Here is a 13582-nt window from a genome sequence, read left to right as displayed (position 1 = left end):
CAGGGGTGGGTAATGTTAGCAGAATGACACTACAGCGGCCAGATACGAATCCATGCCTTTGTTCTCGGGAAATTACGTCTGTAATGTTTGGTTATTACACACACCTGTGTATTCCAGTCAGCCAGTATAACAATATTCTGTAAGCGACAACGTCGGAATAAAAGTTATTCTGTTTATCACTCCAAGGAGCGTCGCATTATTTTTCCCCGATTGCTAATTTTCATTTTATTGGCGTTATGTGACTGACAGAAATTGATGTCACAAATAAATATACATGTGTGTGTGTGTGTGATTATTATATATTTTACACAGTTCGCGAGTGTTTGTACGCGACCGGCTGTGAAAGTGCGTTGTTAGTTGTTGCGCACGACTTGCCGTGAGTCTGACCAATCAGCGCTGGAACCATTGTGGTTTAAACTACGGTAGGTTAGCCGTGAGTCTGACCAATCAGCGCTGAAACCACTGTAGTTCCAACTACATAAGTCCTAACTAACTAACTAACTAACGTGGTTCGAACAACTGTGGTACGACGGTTTCGAGAAACAGTCGTTGGTCGGATGTTGGTTAGTTTGAACTACCATAGTACGATGCATCGTTAATGCTAACTTCCGTCGTTGTTCGAGAAACGCACCCCGGAACAGATAGGGGGGGTGACAGAGAATATCAGCGGCTCCTACTTATCTTTTAGCCTTCTAGAAGGACAACTACGAGCCGGCTAACGAGGGCAAGTGTCAAACATGTGGTTGTCACGTAGATGGAAGGTACCGAGAGAGGGGGGGGGATGCCCAATTAAAGGGCTTTAAAAGGGATACAGCTGATACACATGGCAGAGCCTCCTCCTGTACAAGCTGAATGTATGTCAGACGGCCGCTCCCGGATTGCAATCTGTCAGAAAATAAACCGGTGATTTGCAACTTCTCCCCGTGTCAACTGCGAATCTCTTCTCATCCAAGGACCCGGTGGAGACGGCTTACTCCAACAATTCCCGACTAAATCTACGCCTATGATATAAAGAAATGTGATTGGTTTAGACTATCTCATAATTTCGATGTAGTATCTCGTAATTATGGCTTAGTATATTATAATTTCGACTTTGTATCATAATTATGGCTTAGTATCTCATGATTTTGACTTAGAATATCATAATTATGATTATTAAACTAATAAGCTATTTTAAAACTAATAAACTAATTTTTATTTTATGAGGCGGAAACGGGGTTCCATAGTATGCAGCTGTCGGGTAGCATTACTTTTTCCTGAGTATTTTTAAAAACATTCATTCAGTATTTCTTAAAATGGTGTCCAGAAATGGTGGCCTACAAATCACTTTTACAGCATATTAGTGGATTAAAATAAAACGGAACAGCATTCAAACATATAATACATTGCAAATGGCTTGTTGTAGGGGACATCAACAGCATTATTCACTACATTTCAGTGCTCAGTCTATTACGAACATAATTCACCACAATTAGAGCTCAAGGTGGATTATGCGTTTAGCTATGGTATATTGTACCTTATGCGTTAGAGAAATGTAACAGGTAATGTGCGTTGAGCGAGTTTGTGTTGGGAGAGTGCGGTCCCTTTAAGAGCCCCGTGTTTCGAATGGGGGCAGCCATCTTGTGGAAAGGGAGGAAGTAGCAAAGCCGTTTTAGAGTTGTTCTTTTGGTCTGTTAATAAACTAAGCGGAGGTGCTTCTTTGAACGTGAGAAATTCATCGTCCCCCTTTTTTCTTTTTTTCTCTCAAATTACACGTTATACAAGTTTGTATTCAGATCCTAAAAACTACTGCTGAAAAAAACCGTGAGTAACTATGTTTTCATTTCCATGTGGTTGCAGATGTGGTGAGAAGCTGGGAAACCGTATCAGGATTGTTTTCTATTCACAGATTGTCAGTTAAGAACATTTTTCAGTTCTCCTCATGTATAATGGCTCTCAGTTAAATTTCAATTTGATAAGAACGGCCATAAGTATAGGAATGTTACATTGAGAACCTGAGTGTAAAACTGAAAAGAGATCGGTATGCATTATTTACTCAGGGGAAATTTGCATTATTATAATTAGGCCATCTGAAATATATTCTCTGATTGGTTTGGTACAACCTGTATTACCTAGTTCCACAAGTAAAACATCACTCATTTCTTGCTCTGCCAAGGTCGGAACCTCTCCTTTTTGGAAGAATACATTTTTTTCTCCTTTTTTCTGGACAACTCTCCTATATTTGAGAATGGATTCTCTGTAGTAAGTGAATGTTTTTTCTCCTTTACTGCTAGTATTATAAAGTTTGGTTTTAGAATTAATATTTTATGTTATTTTAATTAGCTACAACGCAGTACATCATTTCAAGTTTATTTAACTGTATCATGCTTCATTTATTCATGCATATTTTGTTGAAAGCCTGTGCTTTGCTGTAGCTGTACTTAGAAAATAATGGACAAATTTTCTCTCCCTCAGTGCTTCTGCCAACCGCCATTACCTCTACTGCACTCGATGCAAGAAGACATATCCCAGCCTGTCTGTGCACTTAAAGAGGACTTGCATGAAGAATGCCACAGCCGAGGAGATCGCTGCCGTCCTCGACTCTGCAAAGAAACGAGTTGCAGAGCTGCTGCAGGCCGGCATTTTGTGGGAGTATGGACTCATTGTGTCCATTTTGCAAAACCCCTCTCCTATCAACAGGTATAATTTCTTTTTGTGATTATGTCCTTGTTTGCACGCAATTTTCTCATTTTAATAATTTATTGAAACATTAACTTTTACCACAATTTCAGTTTTTATATTGGAAATGTAAATCATTTTGCATTACAGATTGATCAAGGAGCTGGAAGACAGAGGAAATGCAGTGTTGTACGTGCCCCCTGTTCCAGTGGAGCCTGCTCCGGCTCCTCTGACGGAGACACCAGATGGGGCAGGAGGATCAGCAGCCGGCAAAACCACTGAAGAAGGATCTGAAGAGCTCTGTCAGAGGTAAGAGTGTCTGTTTAAAGACACAAATCACTATGTCACATTTCTTTTTGCAATTTCAGGATTTAAAAAAACATATAGTTGACATATAGTCATTTCAGGGAGAGGCCTTCTAAGTGCACTACTTCAGTGCGGGCGGCCATGGAGAAGCGAGGACTCTATCAGAAGCACTCCACAAACCATCCTCTCCTGAGGGCTTTTGGAGCGTACCTTATGACAGATTTAATCAACGAAAATTATAAGCAGGAGGTAATGTGCTCTTCATAATTTATCATAATTATTCACTTCAAGTTTTATATTGGAAATTTATTTTATCTTGGTCAAGGACCTCTAGGCAAAGGGTCATGTTGTGTTAGACGTGCCCCCTCTTCAGAGGTGCCTGCTACATCTCCTTCAACTGATAAACCAGATGGCACAGGTATGATAAGATGATGACAACTTTGTTAAATTGGTTTGATGTGTTTCAGGTGGAAAACGTTGCCCGATTCCTGTTCTACATCGATCCCTCACGTCCCAGCTTGGACTTTGTTAGGAAGCATGAAGATACCAGAAAGTACTTCAAGGAACTTTCTGATGTTGGGCTTTCCAAGCAGACTATCCAAAATTATATGAAGAGTCTGAAGAGGCCTGTATCAGTCACTGCAAAACATAATGTACTTGTAAAAGTTTTCACATGTGACTTGTTGCAAAATACTTTAAACTTATGCTGTGGTTATCTCTTTACTTTTCTATCAAATTCAGGTTCATTAAATTCCACACGCGCAGCACTGACTTGTGTTCTGAAGACAGCCAGCTGCATCAGATGTGCAACAATTTCATTGATTTTGTTGCGAGCCTTCAGGCAGCCCTTTCAAAACAAGTGAGCGAAGAGGCTACGAAAAAAAGGTTGGAATTTGTCTTATCATGCACACACACTCACACACACAGGTTTGTAATAATATCTGGGGAAAACTCAACTTGACCAACATGACGACCATAACCCTACCCTGCCCTAGCCTTAACCATAAGAAACCAAACAAAATTCAAGACTTTTGCCGTTTTTAGGTTTTTGATTGCATTCCCAGATCTTTGTAGAGACCTGAAAAATGGTCCCCACACCGTCAGAATGACAGGTTTTTATCACATTGTGCGGAACATTTTTCACACACTCACACACATACAGACACACACCCACACGCATATAGCTATTATCTGTTCTGCCGGAATGGCATTCTTTTCTCATAAATTGTTTCCTTAATGCCAAACAGATATGAATCTTTCACCCGAGAGTCCCCAAAGCCCCCCCAGTGTCTGGCGGTCCTCCGCGCTGCCCGCGGAGACTTTTTAGCAATCATGGGAAAGCTGCTGGAACCAGGATACAAGACAATCTCCTGTCAGCAGAAGCAGATGGTGCTTTACTACCTACAGGCACTTCTGGTACTCAAGCACCAGCAGCGGCCAGGGCTGGTAGAGAACATGACCGTAAGTTTTTGTTTTTTCTTCTTGTACTTGGTCTCAATCATTATGACGCATTAAAAGGGACCGTTTCTATGACTGTGCCCTATGTAGGTTGAGGACTGGAGGAACAGGAAGAGAATTCCAGGTTACCCTGGATACTGTGTAGTCAGTGTGGTGAAGCACAAAACCACGGAGACACAGGTGCCTATTATGAAAATTAATGAAGAGCACATTACCTGCTGCTTTGCCCTAACACAGGAAGAGGAGAATGTAAGCAAATGTTCAGAAGTTATTTTCAGAATAACTATTTTCTATGTATTTTGAAACTAAATACATCACATCACTTCATTTTCCTTATTTTCACAGTGGTTTGATCTCTTCTACAAATACATCCGTCCTACCATGTTAACCAGAAAAAGGAAGCTTGATGAAGACCTCAGGAACAGTAATGAGACGTTCTTCATCTCTTCCAGTGGCAAGAAAATTTGCAACTGCTCCAACGATATCCACCATCTCCACGAAAAGTGAGTGCACTACACATACCTCTTTTCTTTCTGCCCAATTGTGTGACCGATGAAGAGGTGTTAACGTGTGTCGTCTTCTCTCTTGAAGGTACCAGCTGCCAATCATTACAAGCCAGATGGCACAACGTGCTTTTAAGACAGCAACAAAAGCTTTAGATGACACACAGAAATCTTTAGTGGCGGAGTACCTTGCTCACACCACAACCACTACACAGAAATATGATCGCATGAGGGAACCTGAAAACGTGATTTCTGTTGCACAGATTCTTAGCCATATCAGTGGTGAATCACAGTAAGTATATAATAACATCCCATATTTGTTCTTATATTTCTCAACTTAATTAATGGATACTTGAAATATTCTTACATTTCATTCCAGGTCCAGCAGTAACGAGCCGGAGGCTTTCACTTCCTGTCATGTGTTTAGCGAGCAGACTGCATATGACCTGCTTTTGAAGGCCTTTCCAGTCACACTGGATGACAAGTGTCCCAGTAAGACTGACCGAATTAAAATCGTGGGTTCCGCCTGCGATCGGTATTGCTACGACCACTGGCGTTCAGAACAGAGGTTGCTGCGTAACCAGCATATTCTTGGTGAGTGGTGATGATATTTCTTTGGCTTTATATCTGCAATAGTGGAATACCACAGTGGAACATAATAGATTAATAAAGCCATATTCTTGTTCTTCACAGAGCACTGTCGGCGCAAGCCCACAAAGAAGCACATCCGCATATTGATAGAAAAACAAGGCTGGACTGTAAATATTCCGGATGTACAGTTCATCCTTGATCAATGGAAGCGGAAGAACTCAACTGACACTGATATGGATTGTCAGATACTGAAGAAGCTGGTGAGGACACAGAATTGGAAAGGCTTGTGCATTTATGACATTCCGAGCAAAGGAAGAGGTGTTGTTGCCACACGGGTGTTTGCCAGTGGTGAAGTGGTATGCGACTATCACGGCAAGACAGGGTCACTAAAAGACGGCCTAAAGATTCATGCGTTTGCAGCACAGGGACAGACTGAAAACGTGGTTTTCTATAAGAATAGTAGCGGAGTGGCCATGTACATTGATGCACATAATGAGAATTGTGACTGTCATCCAGGCAAGGACACGCCTGGGAGATTCATTAATCATTCTCAGGGCCAGGCCAACCTCAGATCAAGGCTTTACGCCCTGGATGACAGCGATGTCATACTCTTTATTGCCCTCAGAGACATTAATGTTGATGAAGAATTGCTGTTTGACTATGAGGAAAATAGAAAGTCTTTTACTGGGTGTCACGTCCAGCTCCGTCCGATCCTTGTGTGTGCCATGCCCACCTCATTACCTCGTGTTAATTCCTGATTGTCATCACCTGTTGCCTATTCCTTTTGCCTTGTCTTGTGTATTTAGTCCGAGTCTCAGTCAGTCTTCCCCAGATCAGTCATTGTGGTGTCATGTATTGTTGTAATGTTTGGTGTTTGTCGCCAGTCCGACCATTAAAACCCTTGATTACCCGTAAGTTCGGCTTACTCTCCTGCTTCCCTGCTCGCCGAATCGTGACACTGGGATAGGTCTGGACCTGGACTAGCTCGGAGTCCTATGACCTTGTTTTGGGTTTTTCTGCCTGCGTTCTGGTTCCTGGTCTGGGTTGTCACATCCTCTGTGCCCGAGTGCCTTCTTGTGCACCTTGTTGTATAGTGCAATTCTCCTCTCCTCTGGGGACAATAAGAAAAGATGGTTGGTAAGAGAGCTAAGGAGAATTACGGGGGTGAGGAGCAGGGAAAGGAATGGAGTGAAATAAAAAGATTTGGAGAGACATATTTTTGGAGTGCTTTATTGTACCGCGTGTATACAACACACTTCATCTGGGTAACCTCTGCCAGGTCTTAATGAGTGGGAGCTGAATGAAAAGGGGACAGAGAAAGCATTCCATTCATGATGTATATGACTCCAGCAATGGCTATACTGTGGACCTTTCAATACACTGGAAAGAACTTCCCCACAGGCCAGGAACTCTATTATGACTATGTCATGTCAGTGATCAACAAAAGTTCTTTGGGGTCTGGGTACCATGTGTGTTTCCTTACGGGTACAAATAAAGGAAACTGAACCTGAACCTTCCAATGTTCCTCAGTGTTTCATGTGCCAGAAGTGTTTAGTCATAGAGTTAGAGTTAAGGATTCATGTATTACAGGGGCACATTTAGAACATTACTGGAGATTAAGCAGTGTGAGGGATTTATAGACTCTTCAGTCAGCACATACAGCCATCTTGGATCTGGCTGTAGTCCCTCTCGCCGTGACCGTCTCCAGTCCGGCTCCGGCACCAGCAGCCAGCACATGAGCCCTTGGTCACAGTCAGACATGGTCCTGGGAGCTCTAAGTCATCACCAGTCATCTGTTGTGCTTGACAATAGGTTAGAGTCAATATTAGAGGTGTCAATATCGACAGTATCAATAATCGAGTAATCTACAGATTAATCTGATCATTCATCAAGTAATTGTTTATATTTAATGTAATAAAAAAATGGCAGATGGCATGAGGCAGGAACCAACAAGATATTGCTAGGTGCACACTAGGTCACACCAGAGCATTTGAGTGGAGTGGAGCAGAGCGTGAGCGGGCAGAATTTGGTTAAGGCTGAAATCACTCCAATTTCTCTCTGATACCGCTCACACAACGACTACCCAGAATTCATCTGTATAATTATCAAGACAAAAGGGCCTGGCTGCAGCCGCTCAGAACGTGCACTCAGCCATCTGCACGCTCAGCCATCTGCACGCTCAGCCACTGACGTCATGTGCACTCTCAACCACTGACGTCATCTGCATGCTCAGCCTTCTGCACGCTCAGCCACTGACGTCATGTGCACGCTCAGCCACTGATGTCATGTGCACGCTCAACCACTGACGTCATGTGCACGCTCAGCCACTGACGTCATGTGCACGCTCAGCCATCTGCACGCTCAGCCACTGACGTCATGTGCACGCTCAGCCACAACAGGAAGCGTGACCGGGGAGTTTCCTATTTGCTAAGTTCATGCTAGTAAAGTGTAAAAATGGTACATTTTTGAGTTACTCTCTTGCCAATTATGAACGATACGAAATATTCTTAATCATGTTAACATGTGCATATTTATGTTGTTTGGCTGGCCGTTGTTGGTTTATTTCAAATGTTAGATTTTAAATACCAGATCAAGTTAATCAAACTAAATGCTGGCATGTTACTCTTGTAATTATTAGCATCGTGGCCGTGGTAGTGTAGCGGGAGCACTGATGTTCAGACTGTCACGCCCACGGGGGCGGGGCAGGACAGGTGAGCTACATCTGCGGACAATTAGTCTCCCTTTAAAAGGAGAGCAATGCCAAACAACCCTCGTGAAGTATTGCGCTGATGTCACATAGCCTTACTGAGCAACTCTCCTGTGCTCCGTCTGCCCGGTTGCCCTTATCTTACCTGTCAGCCTTGTGTTCATTCCTTACATTCTCCCCTTCCTTACTTAGTCCAGATCCCGTACCTGACCTACCTGCACCTCCAAGCCTGGAACCTCCTGTTCGTCCCTCCCTGTGTGTTCCAGTTTTGCGTCTCCTCGTCGGACTGATCTTCCTGGCATCGACCTCTTTTCCCGGATCACGACTACGAGTACCGCGCGCCTCTCATCAGTTGGACTGTGGCTCTCCCCAGTCGGGGGCATCGCCCCAGTCCCTCTCCCACGACCCTAGCGCCGGGAGTGACGATCCATACCGAGGTGAAATCAGTTTTAGGTTGGATATTCGACGGATATTCAGATCCACACTCTCCAGACTTAGCAGTGGTGCATCACTCACACTAGCCAGCAAAAGGCGGTTGAAAGACAGCCAGATCAATTCCACAGCCTCGCGCACCACTGAATAATAAAATACTGATTGCTTGCAATAACTTCAATGCAATGGGACCCAGTAACTCCAAAATGAGTGCATATTCTGCAACTACCTGACATGCACAGGACACAGTGAACTTTACACGTTTTTAACACTTTATTGCATTTTGAAGTATCATTCTAAAAGGGAAAAGTGGGTAAATAGATTTCTTTCAATAGCTTCTAGCCCGTAGGAGCCTGTGACCCAAAACCTAGTACCAATTGTAGGACTACCTTTGGCTTATAGGACACGGCAACTTTCATTCAAGTTTAACCCTTTGTTTACTTGATATGATTTTTTTTCTCTAAAATTAGCCTTTTTTTCAATAGCTTCTAGCCCGTAGGAGCCTGTGACCCAAAACCTAGTACCAATTGTAGTACTACCTAAGGCCTATAGGACACAACAACTTTCATTCAAGTTTAACCCTTTGTGTACTTGATATGATTTTTTTTCTCTAAAATTAGCCTTTTTTTCCCCAATAGCTCCTAGGCCATAGGAGCCTGTGACCCAAAACCTAGTACCAATTGTAGTACTTCATGAGGCCTATGGGACACAGCAACTTTTGTATCACTTGAAGCGCTCTATATGTATTTTTATTGTGAAATTGTCACCCCAATCATGTTCAATGTTAATAAAACCCAGTATATAGCACCTCTAAGAAATTTTCAGAAATTTACTGTCACATCCCATACCTACCCTAGTCAGACGACTAAGTGACTGCATCTGTCCCACTGCCTTTAATGCCTCGATTGCCCCCACATTGTATGTCAGGTATTTTTGTTTTCATGCGACCTACTGAGCTTTTATTCTGTGTTCTCAGCATCTCCTGTGCCTTACCTTCCTTTATAGATCCCGTCCTTCCAAATCCCCGCTTCCCTCAGACCTAGATCATCAACACATTCTCATACCCAGTGCATGAAAAACCAACGCATGGTCAGAGCCCTTTGGTGTCGTTAAATGAAGGACAAGGTCTTCTTCAGTGTCTAATTCAGATGCATGTGTGCACAAATTTTTTGCTCACAACTAGTCCTGGGAAAAAAAATTGAAATCAGGACTGTAGCACCCACAAATTGCCTGCTTCAGATCCAGGTGAGTTGTTGGAGACGCTCTTTATCATTCTGATGTGTATAGAAGTACAAATACACTCACCTAAAGGATTATTAGGAACACCTGTTCAATTTCTCATTAATGCAATTATCTAATCAACCAATCACATGGCAGTTGCTTCAATGCATTTAGGGGTGTGGTCCTGGTCAAGACAATCTCCTGAACTCCAAACTGAATGTCAGAATGGGAAAAAAAGGTGATTTAAGCAATTTTGAGCGTGGCATGGTTGTTGGTGCCAGACGGGCCGGTCTGAGTATTTCACAATCTGCTCAGTTACTGGGATTTTCACGCACAACCATTTCTAGGGTTTACAAAGAATGGTGTGCAAAGGGAAAAACATCCAGTATGCGGCAGTCCTGTGGGCGAAAATGCCTTGTTGATGCTAGAGGTCAGAGGAGAATGGGCCGACTGATTCAAGCTGATAGAAGAGCAACTTTGACTGAAATAACCACTCGTTACAACCGAGGTATGCAGCAAAGCATTTGTGAAGCCACAACACGCACAACCTTGAGGCGGATGGGCTACAACAGCAGAAGACCCCACCGGGTACCACTCATCTCCACTACAAATAGGAAAAAGAGGCTACAATTTGCACGAGCTCACCAAAATTGGACAGTTGAAGACTGGAAAAATGTTGCCTGGTCTGATGAGTCTCGATTTCTGTTGAGACATTCAAATGGTAGAGTCAGAATTTGGCGTAAAGAGAATGAGAACATGGATCCATCATGCCTTGTTACCACTGTGCAGGCTGGTGGTGGTGGTGTAATGGTGTGGGGGATGTTTTCTTGGCACACTTTAGGCCCCTTAGTGCCAATTGGGCATCGTTTAAATGCCACGGCCTACCTGAGCATTGTTTCTGACCATGTCCATCCCTTTATGACCACCATGTACCCATCCTCTGATGGCTACTTCCAGCAGGATAATGCACCATGTCACAAAGCTCGAATCATTTCAAATTGGTTTCTTAAGAACATAAGAACATAAGAAATTTACAAACGAGAGGAGGCCATTCGGCCCATCAAGCTCGTTTGGGGAGAACTTAACTAATAGCTCAGAGTTGTTAAAATCTTATCTAGCTCTGATTTAAAGGAACCCAGGGTTTTAGCTTCCACTACACTAGCAGGAAGACTATTCCATACTCTAACTACACGCTGTGTAAAGAAGTGCTTCCTCAAATTTGTTTTAAAATGTTCTCCCGCTAATTTCCACTTATGGCCACGAGTTCTAGTATTTAGACTAATATTGAAATAGTCATTTGGCTGAACAGCATCCAGACCCGTTAGAATCTTATAGACCTGAATCATATCCCCCCTTAGTCTCCTTTGCTCAAGGCTAAACAGATTCAGTTCCGCTAACCTCTCCTCATAAGACATTCCTCTAAGACCAGGAATCATTCTCGTAGCTCTTCGTTGCACCTTTTCCAAGGCAGCAATGTCCTTCTTGAGGTATGGTGACCAAACCTGCACACAGTATTCTAGGTGGGGTCTTACCAAGGAATTATATAAGTGTAACATCACCTCCCTTGACTTAAACTCCACACATCTAGAGATATAACCCAACATTCTGTTCGCCTTTTTTATTGCTTCCCCACACTGGCGAGAGGGGGACATGGAAGCATCAACATACATACCGAGATCTTTCTCGTAATCAGCTACCTTTATTTCAGTGGAACCCATAAAATATCTGTACTTTATATTTCTGCTCCCTGCATGGATTACCTTGCATTTATCTGTGTTAAATTTCATCTGCCATGTATCAGCCCATTCGCTAATTAAATCCAGATCCCGTTGAAGCCTCTCTGCTGCTAGAGTAGTATCTGCTACCCCGCCCACCTTGGTGTCGTCTGCAAATTTAACCAGTTTACTGTATGTATTTGTGTCAATATCATTAATGTAAATTAGGAACAATAGAGGTCCTAAAATTGAACCCTGCAGTACCCCACTATGAACGGAGGCCCACTGTGACATTGTGCCTCTAATAAATACTCGCTGCTTCCTGTCAGTTAGCCAGTTTTTGATCCAAGTTGCCACAGTTCCTAAAATCCCTGCAGCTTTAAGCTTTAGCAAGAGACGTTTGTGGGGGACAACATCAAAGGCCTTCTGGAAATCTAAGTAAATCACATCATAGGCCTTTTTGTGATCAATTTCACTTGTAGCTTCCTCAAAGAACTCAAGTAGATTCGTTAAGCAGGATCTACCTCTCCTAAATCCATGTTGGCTATCCTTTATGATGTTATTTGCATCTAGGTAATCTACCATTTTCACTTGAATTATAGCTTCCATTATTTTTCCAGTAATGCTAGTTAAACTGATTGGCCTATAGTTTGCTGGATTACTTCTATCCCCTTTTTTGAATATGGGTGTTATATTAGCATGCTTCCAATCTGATGGTACCACACCCGCAGATAACGATTTCTGGAATATTAAAGTTAAAGGTTGGCTAATAATATCCCTCATCTCTTTTAAGACTATAGGTAAGATGCCATCAGGCCCCTGCGATTTATTTATTTTGAGTTTAGCTAGGCTTAGTATCACATCAACCTCAGTTATACATATATTGGTCATAGACGATGCTGTATTCGTATTAATTGGTGGTAAGTTACTTGTGTTCTCTATTGTGAACACCCTTGAAAAATAATCATTAAACTCATTTACCATATCAATTTCATTATCAATTATAAGTCCCTTACTATCCTGCAAATTAGTGATTTCAGCTTTTAGTGCTCTCTTGGAGTTAAAATATTGGAAGAAACCTTTACTGTCATGCTTAGCCTCCAATGCAATTTTTCTTTCTACATCCCTCTTGGATAGCCTAATGTCATTTTTTAACTCTGCCTGTAGACTTAGATACTCCTGCTTAATTTTGAAATCATTAGTTATTTTCCATTTTTGGAACAGAGCCCTTTTCCTCCTGACTTTATTCTTAATTTCCTTAGTAAACCACCTTGGTTGTCGTTTCCTAGATTTAGTTTTGCTGGAAACAGGTATGAAGTCCTCTTGCACTTGCAACAATGTGCTTTTGAAAACTTCCCATGCTTCTTCTACTGTTTTGCTATTTAACTCTGTCCAGTTTACAGTTTCTAATTTCCGTCTCATACCATTAAAGTTAGCCTTCCTAACATTGTATACTTTTAATTTCGACTTTGCTCTTCGGACACTAAAATTAACCTCGAATTTAACCATGTTATGATCACTACCGTACAATGGGTCTAAAACCTCTAATTTTCCAATCCTATCCTGGTTATTACAGAAAACCAGATCAAGAAGGGCTTCTCCCCTGGTAGGAGTATTAACAAACTGAGTAAAAAAACAATCCTGTACTAATTCCACCATCTCAAGTTCATTTACAGAAGAGCCAGAGATTGTGTCCCACTGTATCCCAGGTAAATTAAAATCACCCATAACCACCACATCATTTTTATTACTCATAATCCTGATATCATCATATAATATTCTGCTTTCCTCTACAGCTACATTAGGTGCTCTATAACAAACCCCGACAATTAGGCCATTTTAATCTTTAGCATCAAGTTTTATCCATACAGCTTCTGAATTTTTATTTTTATCAGTGAGATCCCTTGCCTGCAAGTTCTTTTACGTATACTGCAACACCACCTCCCTTCTTGCCTATCCGGTCTCTACGGAACAACGTATAACCATCCATA

General features: G+C 42.2%; 1 protein-coding gene across 1 annotated transcript; it reads left to right on the top strand.

Annotated features, from left to right (window-relative positions):
• The first annotated feature begins 1540 nt into the window (after positions 1 to 1540).
• LOC140582895 (uncharacterized) lies at positions 1541 to 6732 on the top strand. Its single transcript, XM_072707365.1, has 13 exons — positions 1541 to 1803; positions 2156 to 2241; positions 2455 to 2679; positions 2809 to 2967; positions 3066 to 3213; positions 3432 to 3589; positions 3706 to 3849; positions 4212 to 4425; positions 4513 to 4671; positions 4768 to 4925; positions 5014 to 5217; positions 5305 to 5519; positions 5619 to 6732. The coding sequence occupies exons 2-13, from the start codon at positions 2228 to 2230 to the stop codon at positions 6272 to 6274; spliced, it is 2454 nt and encodes an 817-aa protein (XP_072563466.1). The 5' UTR covers positions 1541 to 1803; positions 2156 to 2227; the 3' UTR covers positions 6275 to 6732.
• Positions 6733 to 13582: the final 6850 nt, after the last annotated feature.

Source organism: Paramormyrops kingsleyae, chromosome 25, assembly GCF_048594095.1.
Source record: "Paramormyrops kingsleyae isolate MSU_618 chromosome 25, PKINGS_0.4, whole genome shotgun sequence".
In the NCBI taxonomy this organism is placed as follows: Eukaryota; Metazoa; Chordata; class Actinopteri; order Osteoglossiformes; family Mormyridae; genus Paramormyrops; species Paramormyrops kingsleyae.
Note: the sequence above shows the minus strand (reverse complement) of the source record. Positions and strands in the feature narration are given on the sequence as shown.